The sequence below is a fragment of the Bemisia tabaci genome, chromosome 5 (genome assembly GCF_918797505.1).
Source record: "Bemisia tabaci chromosome 5, PGI_BMITA_v3".
Taxonomy (NCBI): Eukaryota; Metazoa; Arthropoda; class Insecta; order Hemiptera; family Aleyrodidae; genus Bemisia; species Bemisia tabaci.
In genome coordinates, this window is record NC_092797.1 from 18,878,920 (window position 1) to 18,896,927 (window position 18,008).

An 18,008-nucleotide genomic window follows, 5' to 3' on the forward strand; every position below is an offset into this window, starting at 1 on the left:
ATCATTAAACTACATTTATGTTTGTTCTTTCATAATTTTTTCGTTCATTTCTTATGAATGAAAGGCCTTGTCCACACAGAGATAGGTTTACGGAACTTAACTTTCGCGCAAAGTTCCGTGAACTTTTGCTAGTAGTGTTGACAGGGCTTTTCCAAAAAATGTGTTCAACACGAGTACACGCGTCTTCTGCATCCTTCCCCCGCTGGCACGTTCACTTGATGGTTTTTATTGATGTTTCAAAACGAATGAGAGGGGGCGGCAAAATACAGGCGGCCCATGGGCGGCAAGTAGGTAAATCCTGCCCTGATTATAATCAAATTTTCAAAAAATGAATAAAATTTCAAATAAAATACAACGCAAAAAATCCCCAAATCACTGAAAAAAAAGAATTTTATTTGCTGCCAAGAAGTATTTTCTCTTAAATCAAGAATTTTGCTCCTTAGTATAAACTGCTTTATTGCTGAACTCAAGCATTATTAATCTTATATCAAGACAATTACGGCTTGAATCAAGATAAAAAATTTCTTGGCGGCAAATTCAAGAATCATCATCATGCCATAGCACCTTTTTTTTCCAGTGAAGAACTGTTGTAACCCACATAAGAACTTGAGCTCGTACTCTCGTCAACTTTTCAACTCGAATAAGTTAAGCACACACTGCACGTAGCTGAGTAAGAAAATGAAGCCAAACAAGTTATCAAAATGATCGCAGACAAAATTTGTGTAACGTCCACAACCGGATGATTTTAACTGATTTCCAATTCGTAACCGTTTCCAGAAGAGGAGACTCACTCAAGGGTTCTTTCCTGAGATGCGGAGTCAAAGTTCACCTCAACACCTCATCCATAACTGCACAGAGTGACACGGAGTGAATACACTCGCATCTTCATCAGGAGCAATCTTAACTCCTCATCGATCCCTCTTGTAATTCGCTTATTCACACTCGAAGGCCTTTGAATAGACCGACCCACCGCGTTGGTCAAGACCGCTTGGTCCAGCGGACTAGATGCTGTGTCACCGAAGATCCACGAGGTCAGGAGCTCCTTGGAAGCTCATGGGAAAGAACACGGGAGCGTTAATACAATAACTCACTAATTGATTTTTTTCTCGTCACCGCGGCAGTTTTTTGTTTTGGGTGGATTTTGATGAAGAGCCGAGTCACAGGTGGACGGTGGTCAACTGAATGGGCCGATAAGTGGTCAGCGAGGGGTGAAACTACCCCCGGGGGTAATAAATAATGCACGGACGTGATAATACAACACCGGCGCTGTTATAAAACATTGCACTCGTGTTATGAACACGGACGAAGGGGTTGTCGTATTTCATTTCGGGCGCGGGCTCGGAAAGGCATTAAAAAGCCGGCGTCGCACAAGAGTATTGTGTCAATCCGCGACGTCGGACATGAAATCTTTGACTAAAAACAGCAAATTTTGATGTTTATTTCGTCACATTTTAAATCTCAAGGGGTGGTTGTAGGAGAAATTTTCACGAGGAAACCGATGGAGCCACTTTTAGAACCTCTAAGTTTCGTATAAACGGAGTTTTAAGCGTTTAAAGTTTCCGAATTCTGTCCGAGCTCTCCTACTGACTCGATCCACCGTGCGCCGCGCCGCACCAGTCCAGGGAGAGCTATGCTAATTTTGATTATTCCTGTTGCTCCTAAGGGTGCGTGCCAATTACATCGCGGTCGGAATGAATTTTAATTTCGGTGGAGTTTTCGCGCGGACGCGGGTTGGACCGGGAAGCGACCGCCTCGGCCTCGGATATTTGATTAAAATTGGATTAAAAAGTGGCGCGAGAGAGGCGAGAGAGGAATTCGGGCTTCGGAATGATGTAGAGCGAAGAGTCTGCACCAGATGCAAAGGCTGACCGGTTCTTGGTCACGGCCAGTCGGATCCCACCCATCATTCATTACTGACCCAGTTTTGACGCCGCAATTTTTATATATTAAATTAGCTAATTATTAGATTAGTTGGATACTAGTTGCGGGGTTTTGAAGTTTCAAACACACTTATTCTGCTTAGAATTTGACTGTTGATTTTTGGAGGGGCGGCGGGGAGGTTTCAGTGAATTTCGTTGGACATATTTTAAGATCGAAGAAGAAGAAGAAAAAGAAGCGAGCAGGAGAAGAAAAAGAAAATAAAAAGATCATAATGATGACGATGGAGAAGTCAAAATCAACAATTAGTGGCTGCAAACTACACTGAAAAAAAAGTAGCTTGGATTAAGCATGATAATTCTTGAATTTGCCGCCAAGAATTTTATTTATCTTCCTTTACGCTGACTTTTTCTTGATTTAAGAAAAATAATGCCTGGGTTAAGCAAAAAAGTAGCTTATATTAACCAGCAAAATTCTTGATTTAAGATTAAATACCTACTTCTTGGCGGCAAATTGGCGATTCTTCTTTCCAGTGTAGGAATTAAAAAATTAAACGGTTTGAATCAATAAGGATTATAAAGTCACTATACACAATTTTTAGGACCCAATCCTTCACACCCTCCCCACAAATGCTAATTAGGTAGTCTTTTCAAAATTCAAATTTTAATATTTTATCACTGTCTGTCTTTTATCAGCACGATTATCTTCATCATAATGGAATATGACCAAAATGACAAATTTGGGAGATTATTTTTACTTCTTATGAATGAGCTTGTAGGTAATATTTTTCGAGTATTTCAAAAACAAAAAATGATAAAATATTTTTAGAAGTGTGCTTAAAGTTTACCGAAAGTGATTCACAAGCCACAATTCCAATATACTTAATACATATGATAGCAGCATGTCGTTTCATTGATTTCTAAGATTATACAGTTGTGTCTTAAGAGGATAGAACTTCTGAAATTACCTAGGGGATAAGGTGTTAATGCTGACAAAAAAATAGTAAAATAATAGTAAACCCGTGTAATTCTCTGATGAACGGATAGAACTTTTTTTGAAACTACTTTCGTGAGTGCAAAAAATATTTCTGTAAACTTTATTAGAGAAAATCAATTCAGCACGGATGAAATACAACTAAAAAGAAAAGGGTACGTAGCGCGAGGAGACTGTCATAATCATAAGCCGTGATGAACCGCTGCAACATCGAGAACTATAGCATTGAACTCATACAGTGATAGCCTGAGTGAACTCAGCCTGGTCAAAGCCTTGACATTTTTCGAGCAAAGTGGAGTCGATGACATTTGTCAAGTTTTATTCTTCCTGTTTTCTAACACCAGCGACTCGTTAGAATTTTAAAAGCACAGACAACACCAAACCACATAACGTCTGATAGATAGAGGTATTAGTACATTCTTCTGTGCATGCAAGCAAACGCTCGAGGTGTAGAAACTCGTTTATTTTAAATTATGATTTGACATTTATGCTTCCATTCCCTGTGAATCAAGAGGATCAAGTAAAATCGCTTCGAGACTTATCGAGGATTTCTCAGAGGTGGAAAATTGCTCCAAAATTTTTTCAAGTCTCTATCTTGTTCTTTGTTATATTCCGCTGTTATTTCTTCCAGAAAATTTCACATTAAAAGAAAATTCGAAGTACGACGGCTTGTGCCTCTGCAGCGTGGCTTAAAAAACCCAGCCGAGAGTAGAGTCATTCTTCGAATTGGCGCAACAATAAAATTTATTACATATGAGAGAAATGAGTAGCATATTTAAATCCAGCGCTGGAAAATTTATTTTACGGTCTTCAAAAAGTAACAAGAGATTCGCATCATCCAGCGAGGAATATTAGATGAACGATATCTTCAAATCGAACCTTTAATTGAAGGAATGCTGACGATTTAAAAAGTTTAAAAACGCTTACCCTCTCATGGTCATGCATAGTAAATGACGTTAACCGTATAAGTCCGATCAAAATTGTTTGTACTTTTTATAGTTACTGAAGATTTCGGATCGTTGTACCACACGGAAAAAAGGGATGGCTGATTTAACCATTAAATTGTTATAGAAATATGTCCGACATGTTTCAAGTACATTCCACAATGGTGGAAAGCTAATTTAACGGGGTGATAAATTAGCATTTTTTTATCGTAAAATCTACATTGAAACATGCTGGACACTTTTTTCAACTACAAAATTGTTAAATCAGCAATTTCATTTTTTTCATGCATGGTAAGCTCCCAGAGCTGAAATACAGCTAAAGTCAAAACTGAAGTTTTTTTTGAGTGAAAACATTTTTTTTTTTTTTTTTTTTTTTTTTTTTTTTTTTACAAACAAATCTTTACTGTAAAATTAACTCTACCTAGAAAGTCAGCTTTGCCATTTTGCATATATATTTGCCCTTATTTTTGGTCAACTCGTACCCCTTCTATCATAGTTTTGGCTTTCTGCTGAATTACAAAGCTATACTAAGCATAATAGACGATACATTCCGAGTGGCCGATGCCTTTCTAAACACCCCTCAATTGAATCAGACGATTCTGAATTAACGACGGCCAGGTTTTAGATGCGGGCGTAGATAGAGCCCCATTCAGGCCGATAATGAATCAGTTCGACCGATCTGGTCGTATTACCTACGCGGCTTAATTTACAGTTTTACAGCTGCACAGCCCGGGCCATTTGACGTTTCCGAACGAAGATGCATCCTCCACTTTTCACTTAATTTTGCGTCATTTACCACTCCATTAAACATGGTTACAGCTTCATTTTAATTGCGCTTAGCGGGCTTTGTGATTCTCCCTGAGCTGGCGCTCACCCCAAGAACAAGTTGCGGGAGCCTGATCGTAAAGTATCCGTTCCCTTCGATTTGCGATTGAATCTACGATTACGGTAACCTGGATTGATGGTGAGCTGTGGGGGTGTTTACCCTTGGTTTATTATGACACCGTGGCCTATGGCGAAGCGTTGGTTTGACCACAGATTTAGTGCTCCATACGATCCTGTTCTGTTCCTCTATTTTAAGCATTGCAAGATATTGGCATTTACTTGGATTGGATAGTTTTAATTATGGTAAAGCAACGATTAGCCGTGCTTCGCGGTTATCCGGTGTAGCTTTACACCATTAAAACGAGGTATTTCTAGAAATGACATCGTCGCCTTCCGGCCAAAGTATCACAAGCGTCATGCGACGTTTCAAAATTTCCGCCGCCATTTAATTTTTTGCAGAGAAATTGTTGATTGAATCTGTTCGAAAATTTCACTGAATTTTATCGGCAGCACAAAAAACAACTGCAAAGGAATTTTTGGACAGCTGTGTTGAACAATTTCTCTGCCAAATGATAAAATGGCGGCGGAAATTTTGAAACGTCACATGGCGCTTGTGATACTTTGGCTGGAAGGTGACGACATGTCCGAATCGAAACCGGTGTCCTCGGTGAAATATGAGTGGTTTTTTTTTGTAAATTAAATTAAATTAAATTAAATTAAATGACTAAGTTCTATAAAAATACGATAGATAATTGGCCGAAGCTGACATTTGGCATTTGACAATTTTCAGTATTTTTTGGTGGTCTTGTTCATCCGGTGTGGATGAACGTAACATTGCATTGCAATGTCATTGCACCGTGTGTTCGGTACGTTACTGTAAGCCAAAGTATTGCTACTTTCTTGTTATTTGATATGAGGGTATATGATTTGATATGGATACAAAATATTGGTTTCTTGGTCTTTACATTTTGCACCAATGCCCAACAGTTATTCGAATAGGGAACCACTAGGTGTGACAATTGTTGGTCCCAAGCCAACAAATATAACACACTGTAAATTAACGGTCCACAGTCTTTGAACTTAAGGCGCTCTAATTAGAATCATTCTGTCCTTAAAAGGTCATCAGCTTTGACCAGTAGATTATTTTTAGCGTTAGGATTCTTCTAGTTACTATCCGTCTGATTCTATTTTCCTATTTTAAAAGCAGAAATCCAAACTCCTTATCCTTCGCCGCGCTTAAGCTGAATTTTTCACGCTGAATTTTCATTGCTGTTTTATCGCTTAGTTGCACGCAACCGCATTTTACAAATACATTTTTACTATAAATATCACGTGTGTGAGGAATCGGAACTTATTCCAAGTTCAGCGTTTCAGAATTACTAGTGTTGAGGCTTTCGCAAAAACCAAGTTGACAATGGCCTTTGCGGAGGTAAGTTTTTAAAAATTAATGCCTGCCATGTGTTATGCGTTCGAAGTTTATTTTTCATTTTTAATTTATGTATTTCTTTATTCATTTATTTTCTTCATTTATTTTAAAAATGTTTTATAAGTTTTTCATTCAAGTTGGATAATGTGACCTTGTACAGGAGCTGTTTAAAAGAAAGGATTTTATAGGGTTATTTTAAGTTCTGCAAGTGGGATAAAATGTTTCGTTCGAAGTTGAATCAGTTATAGACGATATGTACAACGGCATTGACAAACATTTTGCCTTTCTTATAGTTTTGAAGGTGCATTTTCCCGCCATCCGTTTCCATTTTTTCTACTTCTTTTTAGGATTTGTCACAGGGTTTGGGTTTTGGAAAATGGATTATCTTGAGATCCATTTGCACTCTTTTGCGCGTCCCAGAAATAAACTAGTTTTCTTCTATCTAGGAGCACTGATAAAATTTCAATTTTTGATCTCAGTTTGTTCAAAAACTATGCAATTGTTAGTTAATAATTTCAGTTTCAGTTACGTAATGATGAAGAACCGGCACCGTTTTTTCATTGAACGAGATTATGACACAAAATTAAATTGTGTGACAAAGCTTTATTCGTGCAAATCTGTTCTACCCGAACTTGTTTATGACAGATGAGATAATAACTCGATCGCTTTGGAGCAAACTAAGAGCAGAGCAAAAGAGTTGACCGGCCAATATTTTCCTCTTTGGCAATGACGTCATTAGCGTGATCACCTCGTACCTTGCTGACTAAATAAGATATCCGTAAGAAAAACAGTCGATTAATTTTTTTTTTTTTTAAAGTAAAAAAAATAGCAGAGGTTTGCAACGTCACAGTTGGTGATACGCATCTTTTTACTGTAGCCATGATCATTCTAGCATGGCACTTAGAAGTAATCTCTGAACTACCAGCTGCAATAATCGTTGTCTACGTAAAACTTTAAGGAGAGAGCATAAAATATGTTACTTTTACTGAAACATATAGAATTAAAAGGACACAACATGACGTTACAACAAAACTGAGATTGCATTGATAAATATAACTTTTCAAGCCACATCCAAATAAATAGAACGAAAAACAGTAAAAATTGAATTCTAGGGGGTATAGGGGGAAACATTTTCAGACAAAAATTGAACTTAAACTTTTAAAAAACAAGCTTACTCATTCATATAATTTACCTCTTCCACATTAACTGCGTCATCGAAAAAAAAACATGTCCAGAATTACTTCATCAAATTCTTAGGATTTAAAAATATTAGTCCTCATGGGATTTATAAATGGTAAAAAGAGTTAGAGTCAAAAAGGCACACATTCATTTTTTTTTCTAAAGAATTTCCTCAGTACTACTAGCATTTACTTTTGAAATGTTTATCTGTAATCACACCGGTCTAAGCTGTAGTCTATACTTTGGATCAACGAGATTTATCATGCACCTTGAACAAAAAAGCATTGCGCGGCTCTCTGAAATTTGGAAAAAAGACTGCCCTTTCGATTCTACACGCTTCAAAAAAGATGTGGCCTCATGATCCAAAATCGTACCCCATGTAAGAATTCAACCTCTGAAGAGCTTAACTAAACATATTTAAATTAAAAGGAGCCATCCCCATTGTGACCTATGGACCCTGAGATTCGTTACGATAAATACATGGTAGAGTCCATGTCTTACAGTTCCTTTTACTTTTATTACGTCCGACTAGCAGGCTTTCACCCCACTTTCACCGCCGATTGCACTTTTTGTTTCAGCTCATCATCACTTTTGGCGTCATCAGCATCTCAACGGCAACCCCCGCTGAGACCCCGGCCGCTGCTGCCACCCTCACCGCAGCCCCCGCCCTCCCGGCCATCCCTGACGCCTACCCCACTTACAATTTCGAATACGCCGTCACCGATGGCGTCACCAGCGACGCCAAAGCTCTCTCGGAGGTCCGCGACGGTGACATGGTGCAGGGCTCCTACAGCGTCGTCGAGGCTGACGGGTCCGTCAGGATGGTCGACTGGCACGACACCAACGGCTTCAACGCCGCCGTCTCCAAACACCCCCGCGAGCTACCCTTGACCCCCTCACGGATCGCCATCCCTCTCGTTCGAGCGGCCGCTCCTGTCATAGCGTCAGAAGCTGTGGTACCTGATAAAGTTCGTGTTCCAAAGGCTGCCACACAACCAGGAGCTGCGGAATCTGCCCTAACAACCGGCCCATGGCTGCCTTGCACCGACGACTCTCAGATCTATGAAGAAGCTGCACATGAACAGAGACCTGCTCATGCTCAACCCGAATACCGAGCGATTCAAAATACACCTATCCAAGTTGCTGCTGAGCCCTCTGTTCAACATCTCCGACCGAGGGAGGCCTACTCGTTCGGTCCCGAACTTGAAGGCTACAACTCGTGTTGCTTTTCCACCGCCGATCTACTTTAGTGCCTATCCGCATGTCCATCAGCCGACTCCATTTGGTGCGCTCCTCCACGACCCTGTCCACTTTGCTCCGTACGTCTATTAAGCCTACACTGAAAAAAAATCTCGGTGTATTTACCAAGAAAAGGGTAAAATTACCAAGAATTCAGGGTTCTATTTGATCCCAGTTTTTTCTTGGTAAAATTACCATTTATGGAATTGGTAATTTTACCGAAAAATCCCGGTAAAATTATCGACTTTCTCGGTAGTTTTACTGATCCCCGGTAAAAACGCCAATATTTTTTATCGACTGTGGTAAAATTACCGAGATAAAATTGCAAAGTTACTGGGAATTGATTACCAATAAAAGTGGTATTCTTACCTGAAAAAACAGTAAAAATACCAGTTTTTAGGTAAGCTTACCAGTCTGTATTGGTAAAATTACCAATAATTGGTAAAAAAGTGAGATGGTAAAGGTACCAACGGACCTTGGTAAAAACGCCGAGAATTTTTTTTCAGTGTACTGAACTTGCAGCCGTTCCCTTTAGACTATCTCATTCTCGATTTTAATGCTGCTCTCCCATCGAGGCAATTTATTGGCATTTGTTGGTTTGATCAATATCGCTTTGAGAGTAAAAAAAAAAAAAAAAAACCTGTCCTGGCGCAGTTTAATGGAAAAATGAAGATCTTATTTCATGCTTATCTTGTTTACCGGGGGGGGGGGGAGGTAATAATTGATATGAATTTCCAAATAATTTTTTGTTGAAAATATGGCGTTGGTGATCCCGCTTACCAAAGCGTTTTCAGTCAACTTTCTTTAAGAGGAATGAGTGAAAACTGATTTACGACTAAGGTCTGACCAAGAAGAAAACATCATTTTCTTCTCCAGAATCTTAGGCAGGAAACGATTCACACAACCGAGAGTTCGGAAGCTAACTCCTCAACGAGATATTAGCAAGTAGTTGTAATGCTTCACAAATGACGTTTTTCGCATTTTTGCCATTTAACCCATGTTAATTTAAACACCCACAGATTTTACTAAGGAGCTTATTCCAAGACTGCTCTTAGTGTAATTCGTTGCCCTCGTAAAATCTTGAAGAGAAAACATGTTCCGCAGTGTTTTGACTCACGCCGTGTCTAGTGGCCCATTAGACCATTTTGTAATGAAGTACTATCATTTCTGGTTCACCCACAAAAGCATGTATCTGCATTAGGCACTAAGGCCACATACGTTTTTTCGGAGATGAGACAGATAGTGGTTCCCTATTGCAAAATGTCCAATTCGATACAATCGATCAATTAATGATTTCTAACTTTCGTTGCAAGGCTACTATTTTCTAATCCAGAATTGAATCAGAATAAGAAACGAAAGCGGCGCGGCGCTTGTTGTCAGCAAAATCATGAAATCACTGCCATGCTATTAATTTTTGTGGTGATCCTCTTTGTTTAAAAATAAATACTTGTTTAATTCCTCAACATATATCTGTTTCCTCCTTACGGGTTAACATACCCTTTGAATGATCTATTAGTGTTTAAAGAGTTCATTGACATCATAGTGGCGTGGCATGAATTGCGATATATCAATTGTTATGCCATTCAAACCTATGGAAAAGGATCGATAAACAGGGTGTTCGCAGCGAACAGCTTCACTGTAGGTTTAAATGGCATAACAATCGATAAATCGCAATTCAGGCCACGCCACTGATTGACATAATGACTCGCAAGGTCCTGACGAGTATTAAACTCGATCGTTCGTACCGCATTAAAAAAGTGTCTTGCCTGAGAAACAAGCATTCTAGTTTTCCAGACAAGACTAAAAGTAGTAATGCATAAATTTAACAAAACACTTATTGTTTGTACCCGAAAAGCCGAATTTTTCATGTTTTTCCCACTTAATATCATCTTTAATCAGAATAATAAAAAAAGAAATTCACTTAGTCATCACTCTTCAATATAAATCATCTTTTACCTGAATTTATTTCAAAGGTGATTCGATGTACTCTCCGCACAAACAATCAACACCAAATACCAAAGAGCTACAACGAAACAAAAAAAAAAAATCCCTTGACTGAAACAATTTTTTTCCTCCACATTCTCTCGTGATGACAAAAGTTCAATAAAAAAGTCTCCATCACTTCATTGTACGATATTCCAAACTTTCCTCATCGAAATTACTTGAATGGTACTAATTACTCGTTTCATCAGTGCTGCCGTGTTGCTCTTTTTTTAAAAAAAAAAAAAAAAAAAAAAAAAAAAAAGCAGGAGGGCAATCCTCCGACTCAAGTAGATTTTATAAAATAAACTATGGACGCATCAAAATTAATGTATTCATTTTTCCCCTTGTATTCCTGCACAGGTTCACCAGACTTACTATCATTTATTTGCCGGGCCAATAGAAATACTGAACAAAAGAGAACTGACCATATTAACGCACGGAAAGTACCTCAAATGATCAAATTAAACATTTTTTAAAGAGAACACAAAATAATACTCTTCTATTTTTGTCACTGATTTTTAATTACTAACTGGAAAAAGCCTTGCAAAGCTACGAATATTACATTGTAGCAGAAAATACGAATGATTGATGAATGACGGAGCATAAGTGCACAATTTTGACCGTTTTTCGAAACAAGTAAAGATATATAACATAGTGGAAGAGGGGAGGAGGACAGAGGATTATCATACCGACACGGTTTAACAGACTTGAGTAGAATGCGAAAAACGAATGAAACGCTTTATGGATACTTAACGATGATTCAAATATTTTAATTACATATTATAATCACTTATATTTTCAACCAGTTTGTCTTATTCTCCGACCAGACACACGGATCCGTAAATCAAACGATTATTCAGAACATTTTTCTTTTACCGGATTTTAGGGTTTCCCCTTCATTTTCATTACTTTACCTATTACACTTTGATCGGGTTCTAGATTGGGACCCTATATATGCCTACAGATAGGTGTCGCAGAGAGTGCCCGCCTAAAGAGTGTACTGATGGCAAAACTGTTCAGGAGGTGCCTAATTTAATCATAAACTGGGCAAAGAAAGAGAAAATTAAGAGGAAAAGCCTATCCACTGAAAGAAAGTTACGTGCTATATAGACATACCGTCCGTTCCGGGCTCAAAGGCCCAAAGTGCCGGGTACAGCATGGAGCTTCGATTGCTCCGGGTGCTTCGCCCGGAAGTTTCGGCCTCCGAGCCCGGAACGCGGACGGGCGGACGGTATGTCTATATAGCCCGTAAGTACAGCTTCCATGCCCGAAGTTTCTTTTTCAGTATAGTTAAAATGTTCCGTCACCTTGTACTTTGGAAGCGTGCAACGCATTCGAAAGAGTACAGCGCAAGAGGATTGGCACATTGCTATATGTACAGACCAGGGTCGAATTAAGGGGGTGGTCACATGGGCCGCGGCCCATGGTGGCAAATCTAGGAGGCGGAAAATTTTGCAATTTTTTTAAATGTATATAGGTATAAAAAAAATCGGATTCAGAAAAAAAAATTACAAACAAAATTTCTCATATCCTGAGAGTATATTAATTTCTAATTTTGTCGTCTTTTGGTGATACAAGAGACAGCACCTTTAATTAATCAACTTAAGAGAGAGACCAAACACGCACTTTGGCCAGGAACGGCGCGACTGAGAGAGGAATGATGACGAGGACTTGAGATGAAAAGGAAAAGCCCTCGGCGCAGCGGTCGGCATGTAACACATATTAGCGCCTTCATTCCTACAAGACTGCACGAATATTTCACGCATTGCATCAAACTTAGTGCGGTCACTGCGGTCAGTGTGAAACGGATAGCGCCTACAAGACTGCGTGAATACTTCACGCATTGCGCCAAACACAGTGCGGTCAGCGTGAAGCGCATAGCGCCTACAAGACTGCGTGAATACTTCACGCATTGCGTCAAACACAGTGCGCTCAGCAGCGGTCGTCGGCATGAAACTTATAGCGCCTACAAAACTGTCGGAATACTTCACGCATTGCTTCGTGCGGTCTGCGCGGCGCGGCGGCGGAAGTTAAAATCATTAAACCACATTTATGTTTGTTCCTTCATAATGTTTTCGTTCATCTCTTATGAATGGAAGGCCTTGTCCATTAGAGATAGGTTTACGAAACTTGACTTGCGCGCAAAGTTCCGTGACCTTTTACTAGTAGTGTTGACAGGGCTTTCCCAAACAATGTGTTCAACACGAGTCAACGCGTCTTATGCACCCCTCCCCCGCTGGCACGTTCACTTGATGGTTTTTATTGATGTTTCAAAACTAATGAGAAGGGGGCGGAAAAATACAGGCGGCCCATGGGCAGCAAGGAGGTAAATCTGGCCCTGGTACAGACAAAAAATCTCGCAAACGAATGAAACATCTCCTTCTTACGATTGATTTTAATCGTTTAAAAGCATTTGTTTGTGTATCGTTTGTTTAATTTGTTTTGCTCAATGAAGAGAAAACAATCGGTTGAAAAAAATTAAATTACACGAGGTATTGATAAGAATTTTTTAAACATTTTCGTTTATTTAGCTTAGATTTTCTAAAAGCCTGCTGTGGAAAAATATAATTGCCGGTGACTAAGAAAAAAAAGCTTCGTGTTAAAAAAAAATAAAAAGAAAAAAAGGAAAGAAAAAAATAGCGTGACATGGACCGCGGAAATTAGGGCTTTCTGGAAGGATTTTAAGATGCTCAACGGGGTAGTCATGCAATTTTTCCTACGAAAAAACTCACTTGGATATGTTTTTGCTCAGGCTTCTTTATCATGAAATAATACGTACTGAGAAGAACTCGTGCCCTCCGTTAGTAAGTCTAGTCTAAATGTTCTGGATGTGAATATTATTTAATTGGCTCGTTTAACAGAGTCCATCATGAGAGTTTGACAGAGATAATCTAATACTTTTACCAAAAAAGTTAGCTCCAAAATGTCGAAGTCAACTTCACATACTTACACCACCAACATATTTGTTAGGACGCAATATGTATTTCAACTTTTTAAGTTTAGTTATTCTCTTCAAACTTCATTGCACATAGATGCTGTTGACCCTTTTGAGTATACTGAGGTTAAAATCCTTTGTATACTATTTTAGAACTGCCTTGGAAAATGTATATCAACACTTTATCCTATACTACACTGGAAAAAAAACACATTGGATCTACAGTCCAGACTCTTAAAAACATCGACAAGAAATTCAATCGGATTTAAGCCTAAATCAAGAACCCAGCCTCTTAATTTGAGCGGATTTCCTTTTGATTTAAGCTTAAATCTGATTGAATCAACAGTATCTTTTCTTGTCAATGTTTTCAAAAGTCTGGACTCTAGATCCAATGTGTTTTTTTTTTTCCAGTGTATACCTATACTACTATATTAATATATTCCTCTTCTGAAGGGAATAAAATATTGTATAAATGTGCTATTAACGATACATTTGGGCTGTCCGTAAAACTCAGAAATGACTATTCAATTTCTTATTTTACTCATTACTCACTAGTTTTCCTCGAAAGAAACAGGTAGTGAGTGGTACCGGTTTGTATATTGGATTTTTAAAAGCTAGAAAAGAAGCTGGAGAGGGGAGCCGAATTTTTCTGACACGAATCTATGTTTTTAATTAATGGGAACTAAACGACTTCAGATTATATAAATTTTACTATTTGATATCAGTCCAAGACGGAGCTGAAGTAGTGAGGTTGCTTCTATCCTGAATCCCGACGAAAAGCTGACAACTGCATTTAGGTAAGTAACATTTAAATTTATAAAAAATTTCACAAGTCTCAGATTTAGGAGTGTGAATACCTCCGATATCAATTTTAAAGTAAATATCTTATTTCTTGAATTTACAGAGGAAAGTTTGATCGCTGTATTTTTTGTATGGAATTAACAGAAGTTTTCGTGTTAATATTACTCAAAATATTTTGGATTTTCCCTAAAAGAAAAGTTAAGCTAGAGAAATATTGACGCATCAAGCATCATATTCTTGACTTATGCTGAATAAATTTTTCACTGATCTCCCCTGTAGTTATTGTTCCCACGTATAATCCACTGTGACACGTTTTTAGGGTAATTGTTATTGTGTTTTTATGAAAAATAAATTCTTACGGATTGTGGGATTGCCCGAAATGCACACGAGAAAATAAACTTCTATTAACAATGCAAGTACTGCAGGTTTGCTTTTTACTTCTTCATTTAAATATTAACATTTATTATTTCTATATAATATTATGTGTAAAAATAAGATTTTAAAAGTGCACGTCTGAATGACAGTCACGAATCGAATACAAAAGCAACTACTTCTGTTCATGTTTTTTGCAAGGGAAATTGTGGATCAACTTCAGTGTTGCTCTTTGAAAAATGATTAAATGCCCTCTCCGTAATCGACGCACGCAAGCAATTAAAACAATTATATACCCTCAAAAATCCTGCAGATTATCAAACAATTATTGTTCACAATTTTCTGAGATACCAGATATTGCTCATGATCTCATACTGGAAGTGTGTTTGAACTTGTTTTTACGAGAGGTTAATATTTTAATTGCCTTTAGATGTATCTTCCAGCGTTTAAATCGGTTTTTTTCTTATTTTTTGCACCCGCGCATAGCATAACTTTTCCTTATTCCACTGTCACCTAATCTGTCAACGAGGATGATTATCTAAGATTCATACCGCAACTTGATGCGCGATTATGAGATGCATTGAATTCCTAAGTTCAAGTCGTCCTACTCCCCGGGTAGCCTTGATTTAAAAATTTGAGAAAAAGAGGAAAGATGAAGCCTTTTCCCTTTTTTTCTCTCTCTATTCCGGTCTACCATTGATTATTCATTTAATCATTCACGGCCACTTTATGTAGTTCAAATTGTTTCCACGAAATACCAGCAGCTCTTCGTCATTACCTCAGAGAGAGAGAAAAAAAAAATTGCTCATCCATCCACTATATAAGCGCTGAAGTTTCGGTGAAAAATCACAATCGTTTTCTGTGACTTGTTTCAGTAAGGATACATCCAGCAGCTACTCACAGCACACAGACATGGCTTTCATCAAGGTAAGACCTGCCAGTTTCCTAACCTCAAAGTCTGATCTCTTTTTACATCACGGCTTTTTCCAATTGAAGCCTCCTTTGTAGAAATTTAGCACAAATTATAATCGAGAGTACCCTATATCGAAAATTTTCGTCGATAAAGAATTATATATACTGAGATTTATGAAACAGCAAGTTTTTTTTTTCTATCGGAGCTTGATTATATTAATCCCTACACAAAATTATTGAGTGGCATTTGATAAAAGTAAAGCTTTTAGTTTCTGTTATAGATCCCGAAAAATCAGTTGCTCTGTTAAGAGGTCCCCCCACACAATTTGTCAAAAATTCTCTCTACATTTTTAAGCATCTTAACCATCTTTAATATTACAACATTTTTATGAGATGTCCAGGGGATCTTTTTCAGTTCAGTGTAGAGAACCTATTTTTCTCTTAAATGTAGCACCTCGCTGTTTTATGCGTAATGAATATATATAGTTTGTTGAGGCGCAAATATTTCTGAATAACTCACAAGAGATATCCCAGAGACTGTTGTAAGTGCACAAAGTTGAATTGCTAGAGTGCTCCAAACAATTTGACCCGAATAATAGGGAAGGCACATATATAAATACTCAGGAATCACACACTCTTCTTCTGAAAATTTTCAATATGGTAGTCCTGTTAATTTCCATTTTGCGAGAAATATGAAATTTGATTTTTGGCAAAAGTAACCAAGCAAAGTTCATATTTTCCTCCACGATACAGTAAAAATAAAATACATGCATAAACAATGGTATTTTTAAGACAGACCACACAAACAATTCACGACGTTTTTGAGCCGTTTTTTGAGCGAAAAAAATGAAAAAATTTATAAAAAAAAATTCAGACAATCTGATCCAATTTTGCTGCTTGTTGCGTGATAAGAACTAAAATTGCGTTGCTTTTCAATCTTGATCCCTCCTTTTGGGGGTTTTTGAGCTAAAACGAGCCTGCGACGGCTTGAAACGTCATAATTGTTTAGTGTTTCTTTTGATTGACATTTTAGCCTTTGTTTACCAATGATTTAAAAGTTCCAATGTATATTTTACCAGTCTGATAAAATGCTCAAAAGTTTTTAAAAACTAACAAACAGATATATTATTGGGAAAGTTTTCTCTACGATTATTGGTGCTATCATTTACCTAAGGGTATCTTTAGTTAGCTTTAATCCCCCACTAATCCGCCCCCTAATTCTTTTCCAGTGCACCGTCCTCTTGGCCTTAGTCGCCGTCGCCTCCGCCGGATTAGCCCCCGCCGCCTACGCACCCGCCGCCTACGCCGCTGCCCCCGCCTACCCCGACGCCCACCCCGCCTACCAGTTCGGCTACTCCGTCAGCGACCCCCTCACCGGTGACTCCAAATCCCAGCACGAGACCAGAGACGGTGATGTCGTCCAAGGCTCCTACAGCCTCGTCGAAGCTGACGGCTCCATCAGAAAGGTCGACTACACCGCCGATGGCGTCAACGGTTTCAACGCTGTTGTCTCCAAGCACGCCGCCGGTCCCGCCCCCGCCCCCGTAGCCGTAGCACCCGCACCTGCCGTAGCAGCCGTTAGGGCACCAGTCGCCGTTGCCCACCCTGTCGCTTCTTACGCCGCCCCAGTCGCCTCTTACGCCGCCCCTGTTGCCTCCTACGCCGCCCGCCCCTACTACGGTGGCTACCGCGGATACGCCGGTTACGCCGGTTACGGATACGGTGCCTACCCCTACGCCGCCTACCACGGCGCCGCTTACGGCCATGCTGGATACCCTTACTACGGTTGAGCGGGAAGGACGCCGCCTTCTGATACCTCATCTTCAAGTTACCGACGATTGCGCAGATCAATTGATTGATTAAATCACAGGAATTTAATTAGTTGAATTGATTGCTGATAACATCGAGAAGCCATAATCTGTCATGTAAGTTCATATATTGTAAATATTTGTGTAATTTGTACAAAAATATGCTCAAGACTGGAATAAACAACGTAAATATGAACTTATTTCTTGTGTTCTTTCTTACATGATGAATATAAGGGTTGAATAATTAAAGAAAGAGAAAAAGTTAGACTCCGTTGCAGCAAATCTAGCCACAGATTTCAGAAATTGAGAACAGTAATTATTTTCAATTCTGTTCTCAAGGCTTAGTGCAATCCATTTTTTTTTGTTTTTGTTTTTTTTGGTTTATCATAAACGGTCAGAAAGATACAATTAAGCACTCTCCTTTATTTGTCTAAAACACATGTCAGAGTCAACTATATTTTGGGTTTGGAAATTGGAGGGTAACTTCTCTCAGAAAAATGGTTATAACAATCACATTTCTTGGTTGGCGCTGAACTCAGCTGGAAAATTGGTTAAATGTATCAAACTTCCCTCGATGCAATAACTGTTGATGAATAGAATACCAAATTCCTGGAGTCATAGCTTTTCAAATGCTGCACTGAGATACTATACTGAAGCTGTATGCCGCACCGTAATTTAAAACTAAACTCACTTTTACAAAAACTCGCCTTGTT

At 38.7% G+C, this 18,008-nt stretch overlaps 1 protein-coding gene across 1 annotated transcript in view; it reads left to right on the top strand.

The window, feature by feature from the left end:
- Positions 1-17,495, top strand: part of LOC109044798 (uncharacterized) — a 34,922-nt gene extending 17,427 nt beyond the window's left edge. The window contains exons 2-4 of the mRNA XM_072300641.1: positions 7,781-8,494; positions 15,451-15,502; positions 16,717-17,495. Coding sequence (XP_072156742.1) covers positions 7,781-8,494; positions 15,451-15,502; positions 16,717-17,277 — 1,327 coding nt within the window. The 3' untranslated portion in view covers positions 17,278-17,495. The remainder of the gene's footprint in view (positions 1-7,780; positions 8,495-15,450; positions 15,503-16,716) is intronic.
- The last annotated feature ends 513 nt before the right edge of the window (positions 17,496-18,008 follow it).